The 16,778-nt window shown below is 37.7% G+C and overlaps 1 protein-coding gene across 1 annotated transcript in view; it reads right to left on the bottom strand.

Moving 5' to 3' along the window:
• The window catches only part of IQCM (IQ motif containing M), a 350,482-nt gene extending 335,459 nt beyond the window's left edge, over window positions 1-15,023 (bottom strand). Inside the window, exons 1-3 of the mRNA XM_060298710.1 lie at window positions 14,990-15,023; window positions 6,761-6,843; window positions 4,346-4,613 (exon numbers count right to left, since the gene is read on the bottom strand). Coding sequence (XP_060154693.1) covers window positions 4,346-4,613; window positions 6,761-6,843; window positions 14,990-15,023 — 385 coding nt within the window. The remainder of the gene's footprint in view (window positions 1-4,345; window positions 4,614-6,760; window positions 6,844-14,989) is intronic.
• Window positions 15,024-16,778: the final 1,755 nt, after the last annotated feature.

Here is a 16,778-nt window from a genome sequence, read left to right as displayed (position 1 = left end):
TGCTCCCTCCTCCCACCACAGCCAGTTGTTGCACATGTCCTACAGCATCACTGACAACAAGGTTCTGCCTTTCAGACAGCTGCAGCTGACCTCTCTCCAGCTCCTTCTCAGAACTGCAGGCACATCTGTTCTTTTTGCACTTCTTTGAAAGCACGTCTGTGCTTCCCTCACTTGGGCCATTGCAAATAGTTTTCCCATGGCCTAGAACTCCAAGCAGGAATTACTCCTCATCTAAGAAATTTTTTCTCATTTCTCACATCTTAGCTCAAATGACACTTCCTCTAGGAAGCCTTTGCTGACCACCAGACCAGGTCCAATTCATATGTCCTATACTCTCAATCTGTATATAAGTGATGATTTAATTAATATCTGTTTCTTCAGTTAGACTACAAGTTCCATGAGGGATCAAGTCATGACCATTTTTTCTCACTCACCAAGTTTTGTATATTTACTCAATGTCCGAACAAAAGTTTTTCAAGCAACAGATATTAAAAGCACTTTTACCACTCCCGCATGAGTGAAACTGCAATTGTTTTTTAACAGTGTTGAAAAAGAGTCTTTATACTTGAAAATGTGGGGAGCCATGTTGAGAGCACAAGACATTTTTATGGATGTGCATCACTTCCAGCTATAATCCACTGAGCCAAATCTCAGTCATATAGCTCCTCCTAACTACAAGGGACATGAGAAATGTAATTTCGCCAAGTACCCAGGAAGAAAAGGATATAGTAAGTTTGATGAGCATATAGCCAGTCTCTGCCACAGTCTGCCCTTTTGGACATCAAATATCCATTCTTATCCTCTGACACGACACAAAGGAGACAACCCAAAGTTCCACCAAGGCACTACATCCAGCTCAGAGCCCAGGATCTCTGGCTGTTTGTAGTCTTTTCCATCAGGCCCAGATGTGGCTCCTTCTGGTCTAATAATAATGTGCACCAAATTCATAAATTATTTCCACCTTTCTCCAAAAGCACACAACAGCCAGTAGTGGAGCAGGTATAGGATAACCTCAGTAAAAACGCCACTAGTGAAAGGGGAAATGAGAAGATGCATAGCAATCACTAGGCCAAAGAAGTTATGGAATTCTGCTGGGGAGGCACTGAGAAGTCCCCTACGCTGCAGGTGGGGAAATTCTCTGAGTAGACATGGATTCTGTTCTGAGCAGCACTCCCTTGTTCACTTTTTTATTGGCCCCGGGTCAACTCTGGGAAGATTTTTCCTTGCACCTTGGCCACATCTTGTTATTATCCTACTTGGAGACTGTATAGCCTTTGTAATCCACTTCCAGACAAAGCCAGGTTATTTTACTTTTGAACATTCAATTAAATCAAGGTTCATGGTTTCTTTGGCAACAAAATCTTCTAAAATACTTGGTAGACGTTTTAATCTATTTTCTTCCAATTCTACATGCCAATAACCACATTCAAAGTTCATTTTTTATACATAGCTTTAAAATATCCTTTGTATCCTCACTTCTTTACCCCCTGCCTTAGTCTCTCAACAGTAAGTGCCTTTAGGTCATCTGAAACAATGAGCTGGGTTGGGAAAAAAACATACCCTTAATCTGATTTTTGCTACAATGATAAGTCTTAGTAGATATTTGCTCAAAACCAAGGACCCAAATACTTGGTACCTCTCTATGCTCTTTCATTTCTGATTGCAAACCAGCCAATACTTTTCTTACTTCATCTCTTTTTTTTATAAAAACTTCCCAAAGGCAGCCCAAACCACCAACATATTTTAATAATGCTGTTTCCCAACTTCTTCACCTAGAGCTACAAAGCTCAGTAGATACATGGTTTAGATTCCAGTTTATTGCATACATAAGAAGCATCTCCAACCCTTTAATTTGCTATATGTTTCCATGCTGCCACTCAGTACCACTAAGCCAATGAATCCTACAGCCCTTCTCTGTTATGTTCCACCTTATTGTTGACCTAATCTAGATAACTCTACTTCTCAAATATTTCTAAAATCTCTCCCCTCAGTTCTATCCCCAGTGCCACTGCCTTAATTCAAGTCATCCTTTCTCGTGGGAGTTACTGTCTCCTCATTGGTCTCTGTGCCTCCAAAATTCATCATACCTCATCTCTGCTGCCAGTATATGTTCTAAAATGCAAATGTGACCACTGCAACTTTTCTTTAAAACATCTGGATTACTTTTAGGTTAAAATTCAATGTTCTTCTAGTCTCATCTCTAATTACTCCCCAATCCTAAGTCAGTTATGTAAAATTATTTCAGTTCCCTCAAGTACACTATAATTACTTTCTCAGATATTCATTGTCATGTAGACACTAGACGCTCTGACTAGATAGGACTTTTCTTCCTTCTTGAGTTAACGCTTATTCATCCTTCAAAATTTACCAGACTTTAAATCTCCTGGGAATCCATCCCTATTCCTAAATCTGAATCAGGTATCTTTCCAATTGATTTTTAAAGAGGTAGAGTTTGTTTTTATTATAGTCAGTCACACTGTACTATAATCATCTATTTATCCTCCTTCATCCAACCACACACAAATTATATATAGCAAATTTCAACTTCTTGAGGGCAAGTAGCATATCTTTTAACTCTCTATATCTCACCTAGTAAATAAATTTGGTTGAACAAATGCATGAACCCCACAGTTTCAGTTCAGCAGCGACCCACAACATCAATCTTGAATCTTCACCTATCTCTCTCTCAGGTGTCAGACCTCCATTTCCAACTTTCTAATGGCTATCTCCATATGCATGTCTACTTAATAGGTCTAAAACTGAATTTGTTATCTTTTACATCGCTTTCTTCACCTGCCCTAAATCTGCTTCTCCTTCTGAATTCCTAACTCAGCTTAATGATGTCTGTTGAGCTTTCCAGTCTAGAAACCTGAATATCTTTCTTTAGGAATTCTTTGGTCAAACAAATTGGTGATAGCCAGGTTAAAAAACATTAAACAGATTTCTTTTCTGTAGTATTTCTTAGAGTTTTCAATATATTAATGCTCAATATGGATCTCCAAGAAGTAAATGCATTTTTTCAAACTCACCTTACCAAGAACACTTATGTCAAGGTGAATCACTCAGGACTAGTGTTCTGAAAACTACACTTTGAGAAATGCTGCTGGAACATCCCTCCTCCACACTTCATGCTTCACTACTGCCCTACTTTAAGCCCCTGCCATCCTTTACATGGACCATCTCTTTCCTGGGCAGCTTCCTTTCTTATCTCTCTGGCACCATTCTCTCCACAGCCTCTACCACCAGTTTTATTTTTCTAAACAGAAAGAATCGGTCATACCTCACCCCCATCATCACTGGCTCTCCATTACACATACGGTCAACTCCTAGGTCTGCTATTATATTCACATCAAAACCTAGCCTCACCCCTCTCCCCAACTTAATTTCTTACCGTATCTCTCCTTTCCCAAAACATATCACTTTCTTTTGTCCTTCAGAGCTTTAATATTTTTCTCCCATGGTTCAATATGGCCTTTCCTGTTACCACCTACCTTTAACAAACTTCTCCTTAAAACCCATTTCTAATGAGATCTCATCTGAGAAAGTTTCATTCTGGCATCTGGTTGGTTACTCCTCAGTGCTTCCATAATGCTTTGTACTGACTCTAGTACAGCAGTTGTCACACTATATGATAAGAAATTACCCAAGTATTTATCCCCACCATTACTCTCTGAGCCTTTTAAGCTTTGTTTTTCCAACTCCTAACATACTGCCTGGCACAGAGCAGGCACTCACTGAATGAAAAAATTCAAATGAATGAATAACATAATAAGCAATAACAAAAGAGGGAAAATGCAGATGAAGTTATGAAAGCTTATAACTAGAAATGTACTTTAAGAGGTCATTCCAGCCAGGAAAACCAGTTAGTCTCAGAAAACAGTATAACTTTGCCTAAATAGACCTCCAGGTTCCACCTTACCAAGCTCCTGAAAGAGAATAAACCTTTATCACAATTGGTCTTAAAGGAAACTCTATAGCTCCCAAAAATCCCTTTAGGGTTTTGGGGGGACACACTCACAAATAGCTTGCCTACCCTACCTACCCTGCTCAACAACAAAATCCAGAGCCATGAGCCTCTGCATGCTCTAGGAACAGTGTCTGTTGGAAGAAGTGGCTAACCGGTTTCGTTCCCCTGCATTCCTCTCTCCCATTAGGATGCCCTCTTCTCAATATCTGGTGGCTCCCAGAGGTTAGCAGCCCTTTTAATCATGCCTCCCTACCTTTCACTGCTAACATTTAAAGTGTAGGATTTTGTTTGAACAAGGAAATTCCATTACAAGCACACCATAAGCAAACAGTTTTGCCTGCTGGCTTGCTAAATGTCTTTGCTCCACCAAAAACTTACCTTTCACAATTAGATCTATAGACCCCTTGTATTTTTTTTTTACATTGAAAATGTGTGGCTCCTTGAAAGAAGTTCGTGATGGAGCCTCCTCAGAATGTCCACTTTTGGAACAGTCTTTGAGAAAACAAATCATTTTGTATGCTGCCTGAAGTTCTCGGACCGTATCAAGTGTTTCCTGTTTTTTGATCTCCAAAGGTATGAATTTCCTACATTTCGGTTTCTGATGTTTATTTCTAAAGACATTTATAGAAGTACCTGGAACTTTATTCTATGAACAAAACAAAAATAAATTTAATAAAATTTAATTTTAACTGTATAAAAAATTATGTAATCAATTTTGTTAATAAATTAATAAAATTATATCCACTAAATATATTTTACAAAGTACCTTAACTTAAAGCACATGACAATAATCAGATAAAGCACATGTTATCCTTTATAGTTCTCCAAAAGCCCTTAACAAGCATGAGGGTTACATTCAACTTAAAAAATATATGAATTTTAAAATAGTGATTTTTTCCTCAAATGTGATATTTTCTAATACAGATTTAAAGTCCATTTTAAAATAGAAGTTTTCAAATAGACATATAAGAATTTATTTTCAACCATCTTTGGAGAATCTTCAAATGTCAAAAAAATGCTAACACCCCCAAAACTCTCTGTTAAACCAGAAATAACTGCTCATACATGGAGGTAGATTCTCAAAAAAAGCATATTACTAATTGAATATGTATTTTAGATCCTTTCAATCACTTAATTTCTTATTAATTTTGACTACTTTGAGCAACAGAAAAATAATACAGTCCCAGGTCTCTGACAGGCAATTATCCAAACAATTATAATTGTTTTAGTCTAGCAATTCTCTGGCCCACAGATAGAGCTACAGCTCTCCTCCTCCCCACAAGAAAAGATTTAGACAAATTCAAGCTGTTGCCAACTCAAGATGACAATAAGGGGACTTCCCTGGCGGTCCAGTGGTAAAGAATCCGCCTTCCAGTGCAGAGGACACAGGTTCAATTCCTGGTTGGGGAACTAAGATCCCACATGCCACGGGGCAACTAAGTCCATGCCCCACAACTACTGAACCCGCGCCTCAACTAGAGAGCCCGCGGGCCGCAAACTACAGAGCCCATGCGCCCTGGAGCCTGCACGCCACAACTAGAGAAGAGAAAACCCTCGTGCCACAGCAAGAGAGAAGTCCGCGCACTACAAGGAAAGATCCCCCAGGCCGCGACTGAGACCTGACACGGCCAAAAAAAACAAAATAGAAGATGCCAATAAGGAGGTTTTAGTAGACTAGTATTACATTTTACCAAGCAACCAAAGGTAGAATATTATGCTGTTATTATTAGATAAAATTCTAAAAATAGGTGAAGGTTCTAAGGCACAGCTACCTAACTGTGAAGACAGTGCACTTTTCATCTCACATGCCTACTAGTGAAATCAAATACTTCTAATTGATTAGAGGCAAAAATTAGTTAAGCAATGTTAACAATGTTGATTACAAGATTAAATAAAACCTATGGTCAGTCTCAGCCTAGAGGACCATTCAAAAGAAACATATGTAAAAATTATAATCCTCTTCCCCCTCACAGTAAGCATAGAAAAATACTTAAAATCTTTATTTAAAATTCTGTTTGTTTTTTTTTAAAGTATTCAAAATGGAGAAGAATAGTGTGGCGCACAGTAAACCATCCTAAGTCCCCTGCCCTCACCTGTCTCCCCAAAGGCCCATTGTCACAACGGCAGCTGCTCCCCAAATTATCCGTCTCCTCTGTAGATGCTCTCCTCCAAAATTTCACCCTGTACCCACCCTCCTGCCTCTTTGCCACCCCTTTCCCTTTCATTCCTTCTCACCTTCCAAATCCATGCCATTAAGCAATTATTTATTGAGCCAGACACAAGGCTTACTGCTAGAGATGCAACATTCAAAAAAAGACAGTTACTGCCCTCAAGGAGCTATTAGACTAGTAAACAGTCCTAATACAAAGTGATGTAGGAGAAGATACAGGTAAGCATGTCATGCAGGTGGCATAAGAGAGACGCCTCTCACAGTATATTTTATCTGTTAGCTTTGCCTAACAGTGTTTAGAGAGGGATATTTACTTGAGATATTTAATCCAAAAACTTGTTATAATTCATCAACAGGAGACATTAAAAATTAAATTAAATGTGCAAACTTAAAATATATGTAATTAAATAAGCTGTACAGCTGAAAAATCTTTTTAAATTTTTAAATTTAAAATTTTTAAATGCAATCTGAAATCAATTTTTATAGCTAGTAAGGATTTCATTTTCTCTTCTATTCAAAATCGATTAGGGTTCATGCAATCATTTGGATCAATTATTGTAGTATATAAAAATTGCTATTAGTTTCCTGAAAAATACAGTGTTAGATAAATGCAAAGCACTAACCTCATTTATTTTCTTATAGTGTTGGGCAATGAGAGTTTTTGCTTCTTGAAAAAAATCTTGCTTGGGAATCTCTAATATAGGACCTAAAATAGAAACAGAGAAATAGTTTATTTTTTTTAATGTAGTTAACGTACTTTCTTAACCAAAAATGGCAAAACTATGAAACTGAAATTTGGAGAGTTATGTTTTTTGCGTTACGCGGGCCTCTCACTGCTGTGGCCTCTCCTGTTCCGGGGCACAGGCTTGGACGCGCAGGATCACCGGCCATGGCTCACGGGCCCAGCCGCTCCGTGGCATGTGGGATCTTCCCAGACCGGGGCATGAACCCGTGTCCCCTGCATCGGCAGGCGGACTCTCAACCACTGCGCCACCAGGGAAGCCCTGGAGAGTTATGAATTTGCAGGATGTTATAAAAAGAAAATTTTATAAGTGGATGTTTTAAGAGAATGCAAAGGAAGTTAATGTAATGTTCCTTTAATGTAATATTTTACTTTAAAAAAAACATTAGCTTACAATGGTCAGAGTGTTAAGTAGATTATCCTAAATTATTAAAGTCCAGGGAGACCAAAGAAAATGCACAAAATTGATATCTCCTTTAGTTCTGAAAGTTCTTTAAATACAGAAGACACACCATGATTTGGACACAAAAATTATTAGTAAGTCTATCTGTGTTTTCTATACCTGATGACTAATTAATATGGCTGTACATTTCTTCAAGAATATTTACGTTACAACTTGATAAAATTATAACTGCATAATAAAACTCAAAAGGTTTATTAAGTAGGAATAGCATTGAAATAAAAATATATGTACCTACAAGTGGGTAACACTACAATGATAACTCATCCCTCATCTGTATTTTCCTAAGATTCTTATTCATTTTACCCAGATCTATGTATAGAATTCTATAGCGTGTACATAGAATACATCATCTTCATTTAGTCTCATCTAAGATTTCCTACTTATATATTTCCTTTATTATTAGCTGATTCTGATGTTTTTAAGTTTCTTGGCTTTCTCTTCCTAACCTGGACTCAGTAAAATTTAAATATATTACTTATCAAATTAGCTTTTCAGTCTGGCCTGTATGCTCCCCATTTCATTAATTACACCTCCTTTAGTACCCTTGGGATCAAGATTTTCTCTCTCTTCTTTTCACCTACTCAAATTTTAAGCCATTAAAAACTCCATCTTCATGCAAATCAAAACCACAATAAGATACTATCTTAGTCTGTTTGGGTTGGTATAACAAAATACCACAGACTGGGTAGGTTATAAACAACAAAAATTTGTTTATCTCAATTCTGGAGGCTGGAAGTCCAATATCAAGGTGGCAGCATGGTCGGGTGAGGGCCCTCTTCCTGGTCGTAGATGTCTAGTTGTATCCTCACATAGTGGAGGGGAGTAGGAAGGTCTGTGGGGCCTCTTTTACACCAGCACTAATCCCATTCGTGAGGGTTCCACCCTCATGACCTGATCACCTTCCAAAGGCCTCAACCCCTAATACCATCATCACATTGGGCATTAGGATTTCAACATATGAATTTTAGGGGGACACAAACATTCAGACTATAGCAGATACCACCACATGCCCACCAGAATGGCTAAAATTAAAAAGACTGAAATTAAAATGAAAACAGCCAATGTTGGTGAGACAGTGGAGCTACTGGAACCCTCATGTGTCATTGGTGGAAATATAAAATAGGATAATCAATTTGGAAAAGCTACAGCAATTTCTTACAAAAACCTAATATACACCTTCTCTGTGACTGCAAAATCCCACTCCTAGGTTTTTACCAAAGAGAATGAAACATTATACTTACAAAAGACTTGTATAAGAATGCTCACAGCAGGTATATTCATAATAATTCCAAACTGGAAAGAGCTCAGATGGGTATCAACAAGAGAACAGTAAACAAACTGTGATATCCTCATACAATGAAGTACTACTCAACAACAAAAAAGAATCAGGGGCTTCCCTGGTGGCGCAGTGGTTGAGAGTCCACCTGCCGATGCAGGGGACACGGGTTCGTGCCCCGGTCCGGGAAGATCCCACATGCCGCGGAGCGGCTAGGCCCCTGAGCCATGGCCGCTGAGCCTGCGTGTCCGGAGCCTGTGCTCCGCAACGGGAGAGGCCACAACAGTGAGAGGCCCGCGTACCGCAAAGAAAAAAAAAAAAGAATCAAACTACTGACATACACGACAACATGAATGAATTTCAAAAACATTATGTCAAGTAAGCATCCTTACACAAAAAAGCAAATACTGTATGGTTCCACTTATGTTCTAGAGTAAATAAAGCTAATATATAGGAGAAAAAAAGCCAGAACATTGATCTTCATGGACTGACTGAGAAGGGACATGAAGGAAATTTCTGGGGGACATGACAATGTTCTATGTCTTGATACACAGTAGATTACACAGGTATATTATTATAACTCAATGAATATACACCTAAGATTTCTGCACTTCATTGTAGTACATTGTACATCAAAAAAGAAAAACTATAAACAAACACTGAATTCTGACTAATGATATGTATGTTGATTGATGGATGGATATGTGATAAATCAAATTCAGTAAAATATTAATGGTGAGCACTGGGTTGTAGATCTTTGGGTGTTGATTCAAAATTATTTCAAGTTTGCTGTATGTTTGAAAATTCATAATGAAACATTGAGGCAAACTCTTTATTCCTTCACAAAATTTCCCCTTGTTTTTCACCATGTAGACTAGTGGGCAACAGGCCACTGTTACTTTGGGGCAATGACATCCTGAGGACTGAACCTGGCGGAGACCCTAGCAATGAACGGAACAACTGGGCTCTAACCCACCTTAAAAGTGCTGGGTTAGGAGAGAAAGCGTCTACTAAGCTGTCTCATCATTGGGATGAGATTGTCACTGCAGTTATTCTAGAAAGAGCATCTCCTCTTGCTCTCTTTCTTCTCCCTTCCTTCCACTCATACCTATGGACAGTGCTGTAAAGTCATTACCAAACTCGAATCTCCCTGTTCTCCCACATTTGCCACTGTATCTGCCCACATTCAGGGCTGTCTACATATTTCTAAGGACAATGATTGATGGATTTTTTTTTCTTATTTCCAAAAGTAGTTGTCAAGACTTCACACACACGCTTCTGAAAAAGTGTACATATTCTTTGAATACATCAGAGCACAAAACCACATGTGAATCATAAAATGGTTCATACAAAGTTTACCATTCAAAGCCATAAGATGCACTGTCCTCACATGGAAGAGACAGGAGTTCAGGGATTTAAACTGTCTCTTTCACCAAGTTTCAACTAAAATCTACATCTACTTTGAGGGGGCTTCTAACCAGACCACTTAGTTCCCAGAGGAAAGGCAGTGAGGCATTCCAAGGTGTGGCTCCACACACTGTCCTCTTCTTTTCTCCTCTCATGAAAATCTTTCCTCCTTTAATTCTCTTCTTCTGACTAATCAAACCTCCCTTACAATTACTTATAATTACAATATTGCCATGTGTCATACACATGACAAACAATATCATTTATTAATATACGAAATGATTAAGTCATTAGGTTTTGGTGAAAATGTACCTTCACAAAAGCCATTGCATCTTCATTCCAAGCAAGACCTTAGAGATAATCTAGTCTTCATTTGCAGGGAAAGCTCTGAGACACAGGGAGCCCAAGTGCCTTCTAAAGTCAACCAGGCTGGGAACCCACAAGGTACTGGTCTTCTGAGTTGCTTGCTGTTTTTTGTTTTTAACACATCTGCTGCTTTTCCTAATGTCATGCACTCCTTGTGAGTTCTGGAGACCTTTGAGGTTTGGCTGGTCACCCTAGTGGAGTACTCCTATTTCACTGACATTTTCTACTGCGGACTGAATATGTGCGTCTGCCCAAAATTCATATGTTGAAACCTAATGCCCAATGTGATGGTATTAAGAGGTGGGGCCTTTGGTACATGATTAGGCCATGAGGGTGGAGCCTCATGATTGAGATTAGTGCCCTTATAAAAGAGACCCCAGAGAGCTAGATAGTCCCTTCTACCATATGAGCCTATTAGTGAGGAGGCAGGCCTTCACCAGTCAACAAATCTGCTGATGCCATGATCTTGGACTTCCCAGCCTCCAGAACTACGAGAAATAAATTTCTGTTGTTTATAAGCCACCCACATTATGACATTTTGTTATGGCATCCTGAATGGACTAAGACACCTTCATTTCAAGCCAGCAATCCTTTGCCCCATTATAATGTAATGTGCTGATGGAGCCGTTCTGATTTTCCCCTTCCTAACCAAAAAATTAGCCTTTGACAGAGGAGTTTAAATTCCCAAGGTAACATTTTCTTTCTAGCTGGGCTCTTTGTTGACCAGTGTGCCTGATATTCACCATCCTCAAGAACAAGGCCTGAAATTTTCTTAAAAGGGCAGAGAAAGGCAGCCACCACCAGAAGAGAATGATTTCACACAGACCTAGAAATGGTTCCACTGAAGACATGGACGCATAGACACCAAGTCAGCAGTCCTGAGCCCTCACTATCATTTAAGATACTGAGGCAGCTGTTCTGATTTTCTCTCGTAACTAAAAATTAGCCTTGGAACCAAAGAGTTAAATTTTCAGGGCATCACTGAGATATATGAGATAACTCATATCTCAATGCCTTAGAAAAGGCAAAGACAGAGTGTGTTCTTTATTTTTATAATATCCAAGGATATGTATATATTCAACAAATGCATTCTAAAATTACAAGAAATTAAACAACTTTGATGTTAAAAATTCATCCAGTTAATAATGTTTGAGGCTTCTGTTTCTTTGTTCACAACAGGGTAAGTATGTAAGCATGCAGCTTTTATATGTTCAAGTGTACATTATAACTTCAGTTATTAAGAAGTTGTCAAGGTCTCCTCCTTCTCTGTTAAAAATTCTATAATTAAGGTTTTGTTTATTTGCAAATACATATCCACAGCATATAAAATGATTTTTAAGAGCTCTCATTCCTGAGTCATACTGTTTAGCTCTGAATTCCAATTTGTTCATGAACCATATTTTATTGTCCTTAAGCCTTCATTTTCTCATTTGTAAAATGAAGATGATAATAATAATATATCTTGCACAGAACTGTCTTGATGGTTACATTGGACTTGGTTACAAAGCACTTAGCACAGAGCCTGGCACATAATAAGCTTTCAATAAATGTGAGCAATTATTATTACTGTAGTTACAGCTGTATTACTATCATTGGGCTAAACATCTACCCAACAGTGTTTATATAATTAATTTCATTAATCAATCCTCATTTCTTCAATAACACAAAGATAAATTTCAACTTCCTAAATTAGTTTGAAAGAATCTGGTCTTATTATAGATTCTTTATACCCAAAACTAATTAATTAATAGGTTTGCAAATAATAAAATCTCTTCATACTTTGGATTCTTCAAGTTACTAAATCCCCAAAATGCAATAAAAAATCATTATAAGCAATAACAAATATTTTATGATAAAGTTCATGAAGAGGTTGAAATAGTCATATTAAACTTATCTAAAACATGAGTGCAAATATTAACATTCCCATGGGGGAAAAAAATGAATCTCTAATACCAAGGGATTTCACTAGCCTAAAAGATTTTCTTACATTTATTTTATATATATTTTTAAAACTCACTCTTCATACATCATCAGTTTAATGCTATTATGATTAATAGTTCATAAAACTTCAGATTTCTCTCAATGCCTTATAGATTCTGTATAATTGCTCTAGTAAATCTCTGAAGTGAAGACACCAGAAGAAGATCTAATTATGGAAACTATGACAGCAAATGAGCCACTGGCCATCTCTTGATTGTAATGATTAAACAAGTCTTTTCTGCATCCAAAAAGACCTGGGGACTAACAAACGTGTTTTTTATAACCATAACAAAAATAACTGCCCTTAATCACAGGGTTCCCATTCTTCCTACAAACTGGTTGCATTCTTCAGAGCCTTTGTGACAACTTACTAAGAAGATATCCTGAACAAAGATGCACGGCCACGTGGCTAAGCCCTCCCTTGCTTATACAGTCAGACTTAGTGCCTAAATGCCTAATTTCACAGGTGTTAAAAAAGCACTACTTCACATTCAATGAGACTCAGTTCAGCATACGTTCGTTAAGCACCTACTAGTCCTAGATGCTGTTTTGACATTAAATGTGCTGAAATAAATAAGACAACTTGGTACCCCAGCCTTCCAGGTGCTTAGAGCCTAACGTCAGAAAATAAAATTGTAAATAAATGCCATGACATTCAGTAAAATACTGTGACACAGGCCAAAATAAATCACCAACACCCCCTACTGCCAGCTCACTAATGTATGAATTTCCCTTTAAAGATATAAGGCTTTCCACTGTATTATTAGAGATAAGATTTAAAACAGAAAATATCCCAAAGAGAAATAACACAGTGAATCAAATCCAGACTCAGGCAGTGGTTTTAAAACTGTCTCATCAATTTCACTGCCTTGGAGGCTTTTCTTCAATGAGAGCAGCTTAGACCTTGTCTGTTTTACATATTTGAACTCTTCCTAAGTTTTATTTTGTAGGAAAAAAATTCCTTAGCTAAAAATAACAAACACACACCAAACCATTAAAAAACAAATGAAGGGTTAGGGGACCAGAGAAACTTAGAGACGAGAAGCAGGAGAGGGAAGCTAGAACTAACAGTCTTTAATTAGTTCTCATGCAAAGAGTTGTAGAAGCTAGAAAGTGAACAGATGCTCTTTGAGAAAGACCTCAAATAAAATAGTTTATATTCAGTTCCATTACTTACAAGTGAAGAAAAGAAAATTTATTTCTAATTTCTTTTCAGAAAGAATTTTAAAACCAAGCAAAACCCAAATTTCAAGTGGCATATGGCTATCATCTCCTAAAGTCCACATTCAACAATTTTTTTCACAACACACACTGCATTAAGACCCAACTTTTCAGTTCCAACTTAAAGGCATTCTGTTGTCTCTTATAGCTACAATTTTCCTCACTTCCCCAATTTTATTCTTCTTAAGCAAAATGTCTTATTCTCTTTGCAACAATATATGATTAATAGGTTACCTAAGTACCTCAGGGAGATTTTACAATGTACCCGCCACCCCAAAATCTCTATGGTAATATTTCTCAGACTGGTGTTAGGTTGCTAAGAAGATGTAGAGGAATTCCAAGCTCATAGATGCAAGACTTCAAGTATAATTTAAGTAATTATGGGCATGACCCAAAGGCAAAATGAAACTAGAGAACATTCCTCCTCCACTTCCTGGATCTTCCTCCCTTTCTGCCCTTTCCATCTTGAAAAATGTGCTGTATTATCCAAATAGGAAGAGAGTTAATGTAATCCACAATGCACTCTATTTGTAGCCCTGGACAGAAGTCAGCTGGCCTGTATCATATACTGCCTGGGGTCACAAGAGCCAAGGGGAGGTAGCAGGACAGAAAATCTTAATGATCCCAGCTCTACATACAGTACTAAATGTTTCTCAATCATGCTACCTAAGCCTAAATTCAAGATTACTTGAAGTGTTGCCAAGTCTAGAGCAGCTCTAAACGAAGTATACTGTGTGCCCCATTTGTAATTTAAAATTTTCTAGTAGTTGCATTTTTAAAAGTGAAAAGAGGTGAAATTAATTTTAATAACGTATAATAATTATTATAGAATGTTTTATTTAAACAAAATATATCCAAACATTATCATTTCAATATTAAACAATATTAGAAATTAACAAGATATTTTACATTCTCTTTTTGTTCTATCTTCAAAATCCTGTACGTATTTTGCACTTACATACATCTCAATTCAGATGTCAAATTTTTATCAGAAATACTTTAGCTGTATTTACAAAATGTCCACTTGAAAAAATAGATTCACATGCCCAAGTTGCTCCAAACATGCTTAAAAGTTTTCCAATAACTGAATTATCAGGTTTCATATTGAAAGTAAAATGATTTAAATACTCAGTTCCTTAGTTTCACTAGCCACATTTCAAGCCCTAAATAGCCATATGTGACTACTGCATACCGTATCAGACAGCACATTAAGTCAAAAGTTGCTCTATATCTCTCAAAAGTTGGTTATACTTAAATAAAGGGAATGAGGTGGATTCTTGCAGGCTTGCCAATAAAGTTAGCACTCTGAGAGCCAGTAACTAACAGGAGAGTTTCCTCAAAGCCACTGGAGCATCATGCACCGTGTACTGAGTTGTTAGGAAAGCAGTGATACTCACTTTCTGCTTGGTCGGGCCCAGCCTCTGCAGCCATGGTGGGCAGTTAGGGGGACCTTCTCTTTTGAAGGCAGGGCTTCACGTCCCTAAACACAATAACATAAAGTAACTCAGTGATAATGAATACTTATTTTTAGCTATTTCTTTTACTTATTTATGATGAAATAGCATAAATGATTAAAAATTTTAATACATCACTACTCTGCTCTAATACCTTCAATGCCTTCCCCTCCAAAAGACAATAATAATACCCAGCTAGCATTGGGTAGTGCTCTGTGGTTTATCAAGCCCTTGTATACACATTACCTTACTGGTTCTAAACAATCCCATAAGAACTCTTGTCCCACTTTCAGCAGATGTGGCAACTGGAGCTCAGAGAAGTGAAATACCTTGTCAATGTAAGCAGTTACTCAGTGGCAGGTACAGAACTCAAAGCCAGATCTTTGGGCCCAAGTCCCTGTGAAGGTCCATCTGATTTCTCACAATTTTCCAACTAATATCCAATTAATACTTGGCATATACCTTACACATTCTCACCTTAAGCTTACACACTTGAGCTCAGGTTTATGCCAGTCTTCCACTCAGAATGTCCTGTTCTCACATCTATGTTTATTTATATCCTACCCATCCTTAAAGCATAGATTCAAATCCTATCTCCAGCCTCCAAGATCTGTTCCTCCCTTAAACTCAGTAGTTATGTTGTCCATGCCTCTCACTTGAAATGTATCATATGCTTCTGGGTAAGGAACTAAAAAGGCAGAGTAATGGATGTAAATAGAAGTTCAATATTCCCGATTAGACTCCTACTGCCTTGTACCAAACTATACTTTATACCAGAGGTACTCAACCCAGGATGACAAGTGCCTGGAGAGAGGGTGGGGAATGCTAAAAATACACCAAGTCTAGAGTGGGGCCTAGACATCTACAATTCTTGACATTTCCCAAAAGATTTAAATGTTCAGTTGGAGTTGCCTTGTTCTTTGAACTTCAAGGTTCCCAGCTCAGTGCATCACATTCTGGATGCTCAATAAAGGGCTGATGAATGGGTTGATTGAGCTGAGCCATTCTTCCTACATTTGAAATTATCATTTACTTCCAAAGGATTATCCAAGATGCATCAAATGCTGTCCCTACAGCCAGAAAGTCAGTTACATCAACGCGTACTAGTTTGTGCTCACGTGGCTTTATAATTAGAAATAGGAATATTAAATGCTTTATGGAGACTGTTGTTTTAAAACTTTAAGTATAATTGTTCAGTTAGCTGACTAGACCATCAAACTGTGGTGAAGTATTTGAGGCCTGTTAAATAATTTAGGGATTAGTTGAGTAAATCTGTAAACCATCTTTGCCCTATGGAAGTCACGACTCTGTAATCACATGCTCTTAGATAAAAGGCAACAACACTTTTCCTCAGCTCCTACCCAGAGGGGAAAGACTACCGCAGTTATAGTTTTAAAATAACAAATCTGGAACATCCAAAAAGGATTAATTCTCAAATTGTCAGCCTTATATCATGGGAAAGAACGCAGAATATGTACCTAATCTGCCTAGTTCTACAAATGACTGGGATAAATTAAAATACTGCACCTCCCTTAGCAATTAACAATCAAAACTCATCTTCTGGTCTGGCTTAACTACTGTCTTCTTTCCTTTTAAATATAAAAAGAAAACAAAGGTGTCTGTGCTCTGTCATTTTCTTGTTTTAATCTCCATAGAAATGGACTCTTCTCTGAGGCAGTTGGCCCCTCCACCTTAATTCAGCGTGCCAGGAGTGTCAGCCTGCGTTAAATTG

This window comes from Globicephala melas, chromosome 5, assembly GCF_963455315.2.
Source record: "Globicephala melas chromosome 5, mGloMel1.2, whole genome shotgun sequence".
NCBI classification, from domain to species: Eukaryota; Metazoa; Chordata; class Mammalia; order Artiodactyla; family Delphinidae; genus Globicephala; species Globicephala melas.
The sequence above is the reverse complement of the archived record's forward strand: the minus strand, read 5'-3'. Positions and strand labels throughout refer to the sequence as shown.